This window comes from Pavona decussata, unplaced genomic scaffold, assembly GCF_977016875.1.
Source record: "Pavona decussata unplaced genomic scaffold, jaPavDecu1.1 SCAFFOLD_71, whole genome shotgun sequence".
Lineage (NCBI taxonomy): Eukaryota > Metazoa > Cnidaria > Anthozoa > Scleractinia > Agariciidae > Pavona > Pavona decussata.
The window spans coordinates 1,290,001-1,305,000 of NW_028145490.1; the positions used below are offsets into that span (position 1 = coordinate 1,290,001).

Here is a 15,000-nt window from a genome sequence, read left to right on the forward strand (position 1 = left end):
GCAATATCGAGACGAGTCGGCGGAAATCAATATAAGCTTACAACATGTTGCGAACAGCAAAATTAAATATTGATCTCTTTGCAAAAGGTTTTGTGATCATTTGAGGTTTATAACAGGGGACGCCGCAGCTGTTTATAATTCCCACCATAAGTCCCCATGGGACCCATGGATTCGAAGAAATTTGTTTTTGCATCATTAGTATTGTTCCAATTTTTGCCGCCACGTCGGCAAAAAGTTTGCTTTGTATATAATTCTGGTTGACATTTTCGCCGTTAACAAACGGCTAAAGCCGTTGTTACACTAGGCAATTTGTCTTGCAACTTGCAATTTCGTGGCCCATTGCAGCGTGCTCTGAAATGAACTTATCTCTCAATGTTTTGTTGCAATTTCCATTGCACAAAGCACAGGCAAAAGACCCTTTGTTTGTGTGGATCGGTTGAAATTTTTACCTAGTGGAGACATTTAAAGTCACCTTTTATCTCTATGTTGAAATAAAGTTTCAAGGAAATGTTGATTGAGTCACGCGTGGTGTTTTTTTGCCATTCCGAGCCGTAGAAACCTTTCTCTGGCGAGTTTACTGTTTAACAGTGTTACCTGCCGAAGGCCGATACTAGAGATAGGGAGACAAGGCAGGTAAGAAGCCGCCGGCGACCGCTATGGGTCGCTACTTCAAACCGGAATTGTCGCAAAATTTGAAACATTCTGACCTTTCTTTCAACGGCCTCTGATTAACTATATATTTTGCTATGTCGTGGCCGAGTTTAAGCTTCATTCGTCAAATTTCCTCCGAGAAAAGCGGAGCTCAAGTCCTCCAGGTAGGTTTCAAACTATGATCTGTAGCAAAGTCAGTGACCAAGGAATTCTAAGCATGCGGTCCATTTTAAATCAGCCAATCAACGCTTGGGTTGGGTATTTGTTTAGCACTAGTGGCCTTATTTATTGTAGGCCTCACCGATTTTTTAACCTATCCTCCCTTCGCGATTGAACTAACTGAATCGTTTTAGTCAGAAAGAGTGCGTGATATTGCGTTGCGCAACTTGAAATTTTGCCGCCAAAAAATATTTCCCGCCAGAAAATGTCTTCAGCTGAAAAGTTCACTGCTGATCATAACTTTTTGCATACATGAAAACTCGACATCTTTCATCAATATTTTTCCTTCTCATACAAAAGTCTTACATCAAGTAGATTAGTTTGCTAAAGAAAACTAGTTTTGCTGTCAGTTTTCACGCGAAAGCGGAACGTGCCATGTCACGAATCAGTGACGTCGGAAACAAAATTATGCAAATTTCTGGTGAAATTAACACTTTAAGATTTTGTCAGCTTTCATAGAGGTTTCAAACGGAAAAAATGTTTCATTTTCGCAATTTACAACTGGTAATTTATGGGAAAGCAAAAGGACGCGGTCGATAAATAATTCTTATTAAGCAAGAGCTTGTCATATTTCATTACTTTTACTTGAGGATTGCGTGGACTGAACTCTAAAGGAAAAATTTCACGCATTTATGTCGGCCAAGAAATGTAATGCGATACTTTGTTGAACAGATTTCCCTTTGTGAGATCCAACCTCGTTCCCAGGGTCTCTTCTCTTCACGTCCCAGGGACGTGAAGAGGAGAGAACCTGGGAACGAGGTTGTGTGAGATCGGCTTGAAAAACACAAATCTACCTGGAAGTTAAAAAAGTATGCCCTACAGTAATTTTGTAATTTTAATTCCCAAAAAAACTTTACTTGCCCATCGGGCAAGTGATGGTCAGAATCCACTATCGCAAAATCCAGTAGCCCCAGACTATCGGACACGAATTTGCATGACGTAGCTGCACATGGCGTGCTTCTATGAACTTTGAATAAAAAAGAAACACGTGATTTTTTTAAGTCGGCGCATCAGAATAATCTTATTCAATCTGTAGAGAATAATTTGACAATCCGATTTTTATAGTACAAGAATGGTTATTTTTCGTTACATGATCGGACAAAGATATAACTTCTTTTAGCTTTCAAGGAAGTTTCCGTAGCCGTCTAAATTTCAATTACTGATGTGTCATCTGCATTCACGAGTTGGCTCACAGGAGCCTTTGATTGTGATAACCAGTCAGTAAGGCTGCATGCCAAATAAGAGCTAATTTAGAGAAATGTGGATTTCCAAGTATAAACCATCTCTTTGCCAAGTCCTTTATTAGACTTTAGTTCCTATGTCAGTTATATTTTGAAAAGTGAGGGTTGTCTTAAAGTGACATTTTCCAGGTGAAGAGACATTCTTTGAAACAGGAATAGAGATGATAAATGAAAAACATAAACATAAATGATTTTCAGTTATGTCCTAATTTTCTTCACAGCCATCCAAACTGTGTCTACTTGAGTGTGGAAAAACAGAAGACTTTGGGGTACCGCATTCATGATTTGCTTCCCTACAAATCTTATGGCCGAAAGAATATTGGCTATCTATATGCCATTCAACATGGTGCAAAAATCATCTATGAAACTGATGATGATAACTCACCAACAAGTGGAGAAATCACATTTCACCAGAAGGAATCTGGGGACTTCTATGTGTACAAAACAGATTCTGTGGTAGTGAATCCTTATGAACACTTTGGACAAAGTACTATTTGGCCCAGAGGGTACCCCCTGGATCACATTGCCGACCCCCCATCGCACAAGTTTGTCAAATGTGAAGGGGTGGAGGCATCGATACAACAGGGTGTGGTTAATGGTGACCCAGATGTAGATGCCATCTTCCGTCTCACAAGAAAAGATGAAGGTGTTGATTTGAATGTTGAATTTGATGCCAAAGCCCCCCCAGTTGTGCTTCCTCCAGATACACTGGCTCCTTTCAATTCACAAAACACACTGTTCTTACACAAGGCATTGTGGGCGCTATTGCTACCGACCACAGTAACCTTTCGAGTCACTGATATTTGGCGTGGTTACTGGGCACAGCGATTATTGTGGGACTTGGGATCTCAACTGTCATTTTTCCCGCCAAATGCTGTTCAGTACCGAAATGCACACAATTATTTGTCGGATTTTATGGAGGAGCATAAACTCTATCATGAATCTTCGCGCCTTGTTGAATTTTTAAAAAACTGGGAACCTACAAAGGAAGATTTCTTCAGCAGAGTTCTTGAGTTAAGCGTGGCAATGGTTCAAAATGGCTTCTGGGGAGTGCATGATGCCATATTAACAGAAGCATGGTTAGCTGATTTGGTGAGCATTGGGTACGAATTACCAGTAGTAAGCTCTGTTCCCAAACCATGTAAAAAAGTTATCAGTGAAGAGACTGAACTTCGTCCAAAGGAAAAGCCATCTTCATATTTACGTGCTGGTAGCGAGTTAAAAAGTTTAATTTCCTCAGAAACGTAGGGATTGGTGTAACAACATTGCAGGCTAATGCAAATATAATTTAGAACGTTTTGAAGTTCAACTTTTTTGACGGGTTCTTTTTGGGGATGCTGGTTTGTTATTAGCAACGAGATTATCAGGAACACTTGTAAGTCTGGGGCATCATTTAGTGAAAAGACTGAGTAACTTGGTTTAAAAGCAGTCGTGTGAAGGTTTTTGTCTCATTTTAACCCTGGCTGGCTAAAATAGAGAATAATGAATCGCGCAAATTAACGAACTCATGATTTAATGCCCTTGCAGTGTATAAAATATGCTAAAAGTCCCATCCTCCCCCTCAATAATATCCAGCAACCAATTATAGATACCATGCGTTTTTCATACCCAAATATTTATTACCTTTAGAAAAGCTATCGTAATTCGCTGACTACAACCAAAGAAGATACTGACAAATTTACTCCCACCCCCGCTCCCCCTCGACCAAATGAAAAACAACAAAAAACGAAAAACACCCACCAGATTATAAACCCAAGGGAATCCTTTGAACGGGAGGGGACCGAGACCTAGTCATTATGAATAACTCCATCTAAATAATGTTTGGACTGATCTCCTGCAGTTTAAGTGAACTGTCTGTAAAAAGGTCCAACCGTCCATATTTCACCAGTGAAACTGCAATAGTTTGCGTTTTGTCTCTTTGGGACCAAGACAAATTTAAAGATGCTCGTGTTAGGAGCTGTGTTACCACAAGTTATACAAGAGCCAGGGCCGTACCTAGGATTTTTTGTCTGTGGGGGCAAACTCCGCACACCCCTCACAGGGGTCTACCGTATGTAGACAGGGTTTCTAGTTGAACATTAATTTTGTTTTCACTCCTACACAGAAAGTTGCCTCTACGACGTTTAGAGAAAAAAAAACACACCGAAGCTTTTTTTTTTTAAATTGCCATGACTTCTTATGGAGTTAACATCTTGTTTAGCTTGAAGTAAATATTGTTTCTCATTTTAAAACACAGTCGATACACTGCTGTAAACAAAGGGAGAAAATCACTGAGCTTCCACAATACAAACGCACTATATCAGTGGAGCGAAGCATTTGCAAAAACACAGTCGTTATTTAAATACAATTCAAGCCTTTTCAGTATTACTGTGACACGTTGCATAGCTCTATAACACGCTACAACGATTACTAGAGAACCAAAAAGCCAAATAGCCGTGCCAAGAAACACAACTCCTTGTGACAAACACTAATAGTCGGGCCCGGCATTCCAACAATTACAGAATGAAGCTCATTGCATGATACAGGCAATGATTAATTTCTGTCCTAACATTACACAAATCTCAACAAGAAAGGCAGTTAAAACTATCAAGCACTTAAAAGATCCAAGCCAAACCCAGCTGAAATGCCCTATGTGGCATAAAAACACCGTCGTCGAACACGCGGAATAAGAGATCATATTCAAAAGGAAGAGAATTTGTTTCAGCGAGTTATAGCTTTTACTGCGCGCCTAATTTACACCTACTTTTGTTGTATTTGTTTGTGCTACATCTTTCATACCTTTCGCCCCCACACCTTTAAAGATTATTATGTATGTAAAGAGCCTTTCTGACACTCCTTTTACCCTTTTTAAGCCAGTTTTCTTTGCATAATTTTTTAGTGTGCGCGTCATTTTCAGTGTTGTAAAGTTGTGTTTCGCCGTTTTTATGTTAGTCGTTCGTTTTCTATTGTTTCTCAGTTGCTAATTCCATGTCGTTACTTGTAGTATTTTTTAACATCTTTTATTTAATCTTTGTATTTCAAGAACCGTTCTGGTACGGATTTGTTTACCGTCGGGATGTGTTTGGAATGGTGAAGTTTTCGAATAAAGTGATAAAGTAGAGAGCTGAGTGTAATTAGCAGCGACTACGGAATTCAAAAGAGGAAACTCAAAAATCATTAGGCGCAAATGAGCTGTCGGATGATGAACATGTGATGGTTAAATCCAAACCCGCTACAAATACTTGCGAGCAGGGCAGGCTTTTAAAACCAATTTATCTCTGAAAAAAAATATACTTGTATAACCTAGATTTAAAAAGACTAAAACACGCGCCAGAAACTGGCGTAGGCTTGTCAGTCTTTATTTACACACCAAATTCTAAACCATAGGCAGCACAAACTGACAAAATCATTATTTTCATAAGAAAACCGGTACTGGCTTTTGCCTCAAAAGATTTTCCAAAATAATTATTTGGAATTCACATTGAAGGAATATTTTTTCAGTCAATTAGTCGATTTTCTTGTGATCAGTGTGATGTTAGAAACAAATTGAGTTTTCCTGGCGGGGGCAGCTGCCCCCTCTGCCCCCGCGCTAGGTACGGCCCTGAGAGCTGGATGATTTCAGCTATTCAGTGCTTAGTTGTGAAAGGAATGCTAAAACAGACATAATTTTGAGATCCTTTGAATATAGAATAGAAAAGAATAGAAACTTTCTTAAACGTGTCAATGCCTTATAGCATGGCAAAATCCTGTACTAATTTGGGGACACAATTTATCTCTAGTTTAGAATTCATATGTTGTGCTTGAAAGAGATTCAAGTTTCAGGTTATAGAAATTCGGAAATGTAGCGAACAACGTTTACACTTCCTAAAAAAGGACTCGGAGCGAAGTAGGACTAATTTTTAATGTCTAATTTCAGAGAGATCATTGTTGTTATAATTTATCTTTCGATGTGCATACTCGAAACTGCTAAAAGTAAACTCTTTGTTAGGCCTTTTGAAAGAGCTGGATTCAACTTAACATGCAGCTTTGACTTTAAATTTTCGCAAATAGTAACTACATTGATTGGAAGCTCGGATTTGAATAGCGTTTTCCCCAAACCAGTATCCCCCCCCCTCCTCCTGTACCTCCCAAACAAAAATTCTTTGTATGTCAAATCCATCGTTGAAACGAATTGACCAGCCGAACAAGGCACCCCTAGTAAAATCTGAAAGAGGAGTCATTTTTCATCAGAGCTGTTTTCCACTTGTTGCTTTGTTGTTGTTGTTTATGTTTTATGTTGTTTTGTCACGAGTGATGAAATAGCCAGCCCTCCCCTGAAAGAAACGAACGAGTGACGGGCTGATGGCAAGCGTCATCGTGAAAATCGCCTATTCTCGATGGTTATTTTACTATAGCTGCCAGAATCCTCTTCGTATTTCCTTTCTTATTTAAATTTTGATCCGATTCTGGTAGTTATGGCCACAGCCTACCCAGACAGGCACCCAGACAGCGCGCAGACGTCATGCTGATCCCCCTAAAGGCCTATGCCTCCTATGCCATGATATCCTTTTATCTAAAATGAACCTTTGTGGAATACGAGGTACAGCTCTTCAGGCTTGATTGGTTTAGGTCATATTTAACTAATCGTACACAACGATGTCTCGTTAATGGTTCTCTTTCTAGAATCTGCTCACTTAAATGTGGGGTGCGGCAAGGAACAATCCTTGGCCCCCTTTTATTTCTTATTTATAATTATATTAATGACTTGCCAAACTGCCTAACTTTGTGCCAGCCTAGGATGTATGCCGATGACACCCACATCCCTTATGCTGGCGTTGATGTGAATTCAATACAGTTAAATGTGAATCACGATTTAGATAACCTAAACAAATGGCTTATTTCCAATAAATTTACTTTGAACACTGCTAAAACTGAATTCGTGCTTATTGGCTCCAGACAAAAATTGAGTACTTTGTCGAACCCACTTGAGCTCTCGATTAATAATGTTCCGATAGAACACGTTTCCTCTGTCAAATCGCTTGGAATATTTATTGATGAAAATCTACGGTGGCAAACACACATTGAAAAATTATCTAAAAAGGTTGCTTCCGGAATAGGAGCAATAAAAAGAATTAGACCTTTTGTCCCTCCACCTACCCTTCATTATATATACAGCGCACTAATTCAATCTCATGGTATATAAGTCTTTAAATGGTCTTGTTCCTGAATATTTATCATCTAAATTTGTTAAACGAAATGAAACGCGTTACTCCCCGAGGGACTCTGTTAACAAACTATTTGTCCCGTTACCGCGAACTAATTTCATGAAAAACAGCTTTACTTATAGCGGAGCAGTTCTCTGGAGCAGCCTAGTCAATTCCAAAGATTAGTTAATGTTCATTTTTAATGTTAGAGTACTAGTATACACGGCATTCATGAAAAACAGGTTTTAGTTAGATTAGTTGTAATTAGGTATTGAATTTTGTTTGGGATAGTTAGGTTATTTCTAATTTTTATACTCCTGGGCCCAGTTGTTCAAAGCCCGATTAAGCTAATCCCGGATTAACGTGAACTTTGATGCGAGTTTAACTAATATTTAATAAAGATTCTTCCAAAACATTTTTGTCTGTTAGTTTTACCTTAGACTTTTCTTTACCTTTAGCTTGAAATTAGCCTTTTAAACCGTTTTAAACGAGCCCGATGAAAACGTCGATTATCTTTTAATTGTGGATTAGCGTTAATAGGCTTTCGAACAACCCGGCCCTAATGAATTTTACCGTGTTGAAATAAAGATTTATTGATTGATTGATATTGAACGAGGTTGCGTGGCACAGCACTGTGACAGCGCTTCGTCGACGTTGAGGGTCGCCAAGGTTTTTACTTCCAGGACATTACTAGTATTCTTTATTCATCTCTGCGCAGATAACGGCATAAGACTTACTGTGATTGAAAAAATGTCTAAAGGGTGGGTTCTATTTGCCTTCGTTGTTCAGTTAGTTTTTATTGTTTTTTTCTATCGTTATTTTGGCAATACACCGGCAAGTACATTCGTCGTGCAAGAAACTACGGGGGCAAATTGGGAAACAGTCATTATGCCGAAACAGTCTTTAGTAGATTGGAGAACAGTAGTGCAGTCTAAACAGCTGAATACAGACATCGACTGGAAGAAAGTACTTCGAAAACCATCGCCTTCCAACGAGGATATGCACGACAAGTGGATTGTTCTCACCACTATAAACTCACCAACTGAAGATGTGAAGAAGCTGGCCAAAATCGATGGTTGGAAGGTTGTAGTTGTCGGAGACACAAAAACACCGGCTGATTGGAGGTAGGGAATTATTCTTTCTATCTTTCTCAAGATCAGACCTTTTTATTCTTACGAGGCCCGTTCAATATGGAGAATAAATCGTCTTAGTTGACGAAGAACTTGGAGGAACCGAGGGCAGTATCGAGACGGGTCGGTGGAAATCAATATAAGCTTACAACATGTTGCGAACAGCAAAATTAAATATTGATCTCTTTGCAAAAGGTTTTGTCATCATTTGAGGTTTATAACAGGGGACGCCGCAGCTGTTTATAATTCCCACCGTAAGTCCCCATGGATTCGAAGAAAATTTTTTTTGCATCATTAGTATTGTTCAAACAACAACAACAACAATCTTTATTTGTGCCCAGAAATTATACAGATTTACATTAAAACAAGAAAGAAAAATTACTAAAGAAGAGGGCACAGCCACTTAGAAATAGCAAGCTAATCGAGCTAAGTGCCGCCACGTCGGCAAAAAGTTTGCTTTGTATATAATTCTGGTTGACATTTTCGCCGTTAACAAACGGCTAAAGGCGTTGTTACACTAGGCAATTTGTCTTGCAACTTGCAATTTCGTGGCCCATTGCAGCGTGCTCTGAAATGAACTTATCTCTCAATGTTTTGTTGCAATCACCATTGCACAAAGCACAGGCAAACCACCCTCTGTTTGTGTGGATCGGTTGAAATTTTTACCTAGTGGAGACATTTAAAGTCGCCTTTTACCTTTATGTTGAAATAAAGTTTCAAGGAAATGTTGATTGAGTCACGCGTGGTGTTTTTTTGCCATTCCGAGCCGTAGAAACCTTTCTCTGGCGAGTTTACTGTTTAACAGTGTTACCTGCCGAAGGCCGATACTAGAGAGGGGGAGACAAGGCAGGTAAGAAGCCGCCGGCGACCGCTATGGGTCGCTACTTCAAACCGGAATTGTCGCAAAATTTGAAAAATTCTGACCTTTCTTTCAACGTCCTCTGATTAACTATATATTTTGCTATGTCGTGGCCGAGTTGAGGCTTCATTCGTCAAATTTCCTCCGAGAAAAGCGGAGCTCAAGTCCTCCAGGTAGGTTTCAAACTATGATCTGTAGCAAAGTCAGTGACCAAGGAATTCTAAGCATGCGGTCCATTTTAAATCAGCCAATCAACGCTTGGGTTGGGTATTTGTTTAGCACTAGTGGCCTTATTTATTGTAGGCCTCACCGATTTTTTAACCTATCCTCCCTTCGCGATTGAACTAACTGAAGCGTTTTAGTCAGAAAGAATGCGTGATATTGCGTTGCGCAACTTGAAATTTTGCCGCCAAAAAATATTTCCTGCCAGAAAATTTCTTCAGCTGAAAAGTTCACTGCTAATCATAACTTTTTGCATACATGAAAACTCGACATCTTTCATCATATTTTTCCTTCTCATACAAAAGTCTTACATCAAGTAGATTAGTCTGCTAAAGAAAACTAGTTTTGCTGTCAGTTTTCACGCGAAAGGGGAACGTGCCATGTCACGCATCAGTGACGTCAGAAATAAAATTACGCAGATTTCTGGTGAAATTAACAGTTTAAGATTTTGTCAGCTTTCATAGAGGTTCAAAGGGAAAAAATGTTTCATTTTCCCAATTTACAACTGGTAATTTATGGGAAAGCAAAAGGACGCGGTCGATAAATAATTCTTATTTAGAAAGAGCTTGTCATATTTTATTATTTTTACTTGAGGATTGCGTGGACTGAACTCTAAAGGAAAAATTTCACACATTTATGTCGGGCATGAAATGTAATGCGATACTTTGTTGAACAGATTTCCCTTTGTGAGATCCAGCCTCGTTCCCAGGGTCTCTCCTCTTCACGTCCCATGGACGAGAAGAGGAGAGAACCTGGGAACGAGGTTGTGTGAGATCGGCTTGAAAAACACAAATCTACCTGGAAGTTAAAAAAAGTATGGCCTACAGTAATTTTGTAATTTTAATTCCCAAAAAAACTTTACTTGCCCATCGGGCAAGTGATGGTCAGAATCCACTATCGCAAAATCCAGTAGCCCCAGACTATCGGACACGAATTTGCATGACGTAGCTGCACATGGCGTGCTTCTATGAACTTTGAATAAAAAAGAAACACGTGATTTTTTTAATCGGCGCATCAGAAAAATCTTATTCAATCTGTAAAGAATAATTTGACAATCCGATTTTTATAGTACAAGAATGGTTATTTTTCGTTACATGATCGGACAAAGATATAACTTCTTTTAGCTTTCAAGGAAGTTTCCGTAGCCGTCTAAATTTCAATTACTGATGTGTCATCTGCATTCACGAGTTGGCTCACAGGAACCTTTGATTGTGATAACCAGTCAGTAAGTCTGCATGCCAAATAAGAGCTAATTTAGAGAAATTTGGATTTCCAAGTATAAACCATCTCTTAACCAAGTCCTTTATTAGACTTTAGTTCCTATGTCAGTTATATTTTGAAAAGTGAGGGTTGTCTTAAAATGACATTTTCCAGGTGAAGAGACATTCTTTGAAACAGGAATAGAGATGATAAATGAAAAACATAAACAGAAATGATTTTCAGTTATGTCCTAATTTTCTTTACAGCCATCCAAACTGTGTCTACTTGAGTGTGGAAAAACAGAAGACTTTGGGGTACCGCATTCATGATTTGCTTCCCTACAAATCTTATGGCCGAAAGAATATTGGCTATCTATATGCCATTCAACATGGTGCAAAAATCATCTATGAAACTGATGATGATAACTCACCAACAAGTGGAGAAATCACATTTCACCAGAAGGAATCTGGGGACTTCTACGTGTACAAAACAGATTCTGTGGTAGTGAATCCTTATGAACACTTTGGACAAAGTACCATTTGGCCCAGAGGGTATCCCCTGGATCACATTGCCGACCCCCCATCTCACAAGTTTGTCAAATGTGAAGGGGTGGAGGCATCGATACAACAGGGTGTTGTTAATGGTGACCCAGATGTAGATGCCATCTTCCGTCTCACAAGAAAAGATGAAGGTGTTGATTTGAATGTTGAATTTGATGCCAAAGCCCCCCCAGTTGTGCTTCCTCCAAATACACTGGCTCCTTTTAATTCACAAAACACACTGTTCTTACACAAGGCATTGTGGGCGCTATTGCTACCGACCACAGTAACCTTTCGAGTCACTGATATTTGGCGTGGTTACTGGGCACAGCGATTATTGTGGGACTTGGGATCTCAACTGTCATTTTTCCCGCCAAATGCTGTTCAGTACCGAAATGCACACAACTATTTGTCGGATTTTATTGAGGAGCATGAACTATATCATGAATCTTCGCGCCTTGTTGAATTTTTGAAAAACTGGGAACCTACAAAGGAAGATTTCTTCAGCAGAATTCTTGAGTTAAGCGTGGCAATGGTTCAAAATGGCTTCTGGGGAGTGCATGATGCCATATTAACAGAAGCATGGTTAGCTGATTTGGTGAGCATTGGGTACGAAATACCAGTAGTAAGCTCTGTTCCCAAACCATGTAAAAAAGTTATCAGTGTAGAGACTGAACTTCGTCCAAAGGAAAAGCCATCCTCATATTTACGTGCTGGTAGCGAGTTAAAAAGTTTAGTTTCCTCAGAAACGTAGGGATTGGTGTAACAACATTGCAGGCTAATGCAAATATAATTTAGAACATTTTGAAGTTCAACTTTTTTGTCGGGTCCTTTTTAATTTGGCGATGTTGGTTTGTTATTAGCAGTGTGATTATCAGGAACACTTGTAAGTCTGGGGCATCATTTAGCGAAAAGACTAAGAAATAAAGGGTAACTTGGTTTAAAAGCAGTCGTGTGAAGGTTTTTGTCTCATTTTAACCCAGCTGGCTAAAATAGAGAATAATGAATCGTGCAAATTAACGAACTCATAATTTAATGCCCTTACAGTGTATAAAATATGCTAAAAGTCCCATCCTCCCCCTCGAAAATATCCATTAACCAATTATAGATACCATGCGTTTTTCATACCCAAACATTACCTTTACAAATGCTATCGTAATTCGCTGACTACAACCCAAGAAAATACTGACAAAACAAACAAAGAAAAAAAAAAAAAACCCACGAGATTATAAACCCAAGAGAGGGGACCGAGACCTAGTCATTATGAGTAAGTCCATCTAAATAATATTTGGACTGATCTCCTGCAGTTCAAGTGAACTGTCCGTAAAAAGGTCCAAGCGTCCATATTTCACCAGTGAAGCTGCAATAGTTTGCGTTTTGTCTCTTTGGGACCAAGACAAATTTAAAGATGCTCGTTTTAGGAGCAGTGTTACTACAAGTTATACAAGAGCTGGATGATTTCAGCTATTCAGTGCTTAGTTGTAGTTCGGCCACATTACGCAAACTAAATGAGTAGAAATTATATCGCAAATTTATTCAGAAAACGCCAGTGTAATTTTTAAATTCCGTTTTCGGTGACGACGTCGTCGTAATCACAGTTAAAGAAAATGGTATTTCCAAATTTCCGGGTAAAAGGACAACCTCCAGAGGTAGTACAAAAGTTAATTTTGATTGGTCGATGGAGACAATGGTTCATCGACGGTCTTGACAAAAAGGACACGAGGGGACCCCGGGAACAAATCTGTTTGCCTGTGGACAACTGGCCGTTGTTTCCCCCCGTGCCAAAGAACTTTTGTTACCCAGCGTGCTGTCCGAGAGTTCCGGCAATGTGTCCATGGCGTTCTGACCGCGGGTCTTTCGAAATTTCAGAAGCGAGCCGACTTGAAAGAAAATCTTTCTAGCAAACGTGATACGGCTTCAATCGAGCCGGAAATGCGATGGAAGGAAAGCTATTTACCTCTTCTTTTATCCTATGAAAGAATTGGGACACCAGGGATGATTTCAACGGATTTATTCCGTTTCGTGTTTCGGGCATGGCTGAAATACTGTTTGGCCTTTCGTTACACTTAACAGTAGAAACCCGAATGACGCTAACTCGCCGAAATCGCTCCGAATTGGCTTGAAAAGCTGGTAAATGACAAAGAATACAAGAAGAAACAGGGTAAGTTGACTTTATCGACAAAACACTGTTATTTTCTACCATTTTACACAAATCCGTTGTATTCCCATATAATGAGCTAATTTTTTAATGTCTTATTTCAGAGAGATAATTGTTGTTATAATTTATCTTTCGAAGTGCATACTCGAAACTGCTAAAAGTAAACTCTTTGTTAGCGCTTTTGAAAGAGCTGGATTAAACTTAACATGCAGCTTTGACTTTAAATTTTTGCAAATAGTAACTACATCGATTGGAAGCTAGGATTTGAATAGGGTTTTCCCCAAACCAGTAGCTCCCTTCCCCCTCCCCCACCTCCCAAAACAAAAATTCTTGGTATGTCAAATCCATCGTTGAAACGAACTGACCAGCCGAACAAGGCACCGCTAGTAAAATCTGAAAGAAGGACCATTTTTCATCAGAGCTGTTTTCCGCTTGTTGCTTTGTTGTTGTTTGTGTTTTACGTTGTTTTGTTACGAATGATGAAATAGTTAGCCCTCCCCTGAAAGAAACGAACGAGTGACGGGCTGACGGCAGGCGTCATCGTGATATCGCCTATTCTCAATGCTTATTTTACCATAGCTACCAGAGTCCTCTTCGTATTTCCTTTCTTATTTAAATTTTGATCCGATTCTGGTAGTTATGGCCACAGCCTACCCAGACAGGCACCCAGACAGCGCGTCAGACGTCATGCAATCCCCCTTAGGCCCGGTTCATACGTCAAACTTTACATGAGCCGAACCTAATACCTATTAAAGTCGACCCAAATAATTAAGTTCGGCAGTTGATTCAGACGTCGAACCTGAACTGAAGTCGAACTTAATTAAAGCTAAAGTGAGAATATAGATTTTCGTGGTCAGCGGCTGTTGTTTTTACTCAACAAGATTTAATATGGCGGGAAAGATGAATTCTGACATGGAAGAGCTTGTCTGGTAAAATAATGAAGACAGGCCAAACACGGCTCCTATTGGTCAAGATAGGAAGAATATGACCTTTAAAGTTAATTTGCTCTTACGAGTACGTCTTTCAAAGATCTCCCTTTTCTGTACGAGAGTAGGGAAGGGTCTTTGTAGATCTCTCTTAGCAGAGGCTGATTTTCTATCAAGTGCCATTCACTCATCTGAATTGTTTTAGGTTAGGCACAGAAGGGCGATATTCCGTAACAAACGCAACTTTTTTTGCGCGTTTTTTTGTTTGTTTTGTAGTGCCGGCATTCTTTCGCGGGAATTGACTTCTGAAAGAGTTTTATCTATACTGAAGGTTATCGAGGTAACCTCTGTAGCGTAATCTCTCTTTGAATAGAGTAATGTTTTCTTCAAATGTTGTTTTGAAGATTTTGTTCTGAGAAGTCTTGAGGCTTCGCCTTTGATATAGGCTGTATTGGAAAGTTTCTGTCGGTTCGAAGTGCGTGTGCACATCAAGAATAGATTCTTTCTTTTTTTTGTTAATCTTTCGCATCTCAGACAAGTATATTTTGTTGTTTCGAAACAAGACGAACAAGCACATTCCTCTTTTCCCGCCATCTTGTTCAGAATGAAGTTCTTTGCGCATGCCAAGTCGATGGAACGCGCAGACCTCTGGGATAGATATAATTTATGTAATCTACACGTAACGTATGCATT

General features: G+C 39.4%; 2 protein-coding genes across 2 annotated transcripts in view; both read left to right on the forward strand.

The window, feature by feature from the left end:
• LOC146477237 (uncharacterized) overlaps positions 1 to 3,663 on the forward strand; it is a 4,236-nt gene extending 573 nt beyond the window's left edge. The window contains exon 2 of the mRNA XM_085113503.1: positions 2,333 to 3,663. Coding sequence (XP_084969629.1) covers positions 2,333 to 3,359 — 1,027 coding nt within the window. The 3' untranslated portion in view covers positions 3,360 to 3,663. The remainder of the gene's footprint in view (positions 1 to 2,332) is intronic.
• Positions 3,664 to 7,895: 4,232 nt separating this feature from the next.
• Positions 7,896 to 12,315, forward strand: LOC146477238 (uncharacterized). Its single transcript, XM_085113691.1, has 2 exons — positions 7,896 to 8,397; positions 10,951 to 12,315. Exons 1-2 carry the CDS (start codon positions 8,024 to 8,026, stop codon positions 11,975 to 11,977), a joined length of 1,401 nt encoding a protein of 466 aa, XP_084969817.1. The 5' UTR covers positions 7,896 to 8,023; the 3' UTR covers positions 11,978 to 12,315.
• Positions 12,316 to 15,000: the final 2,685 nt, after the last annotated feature.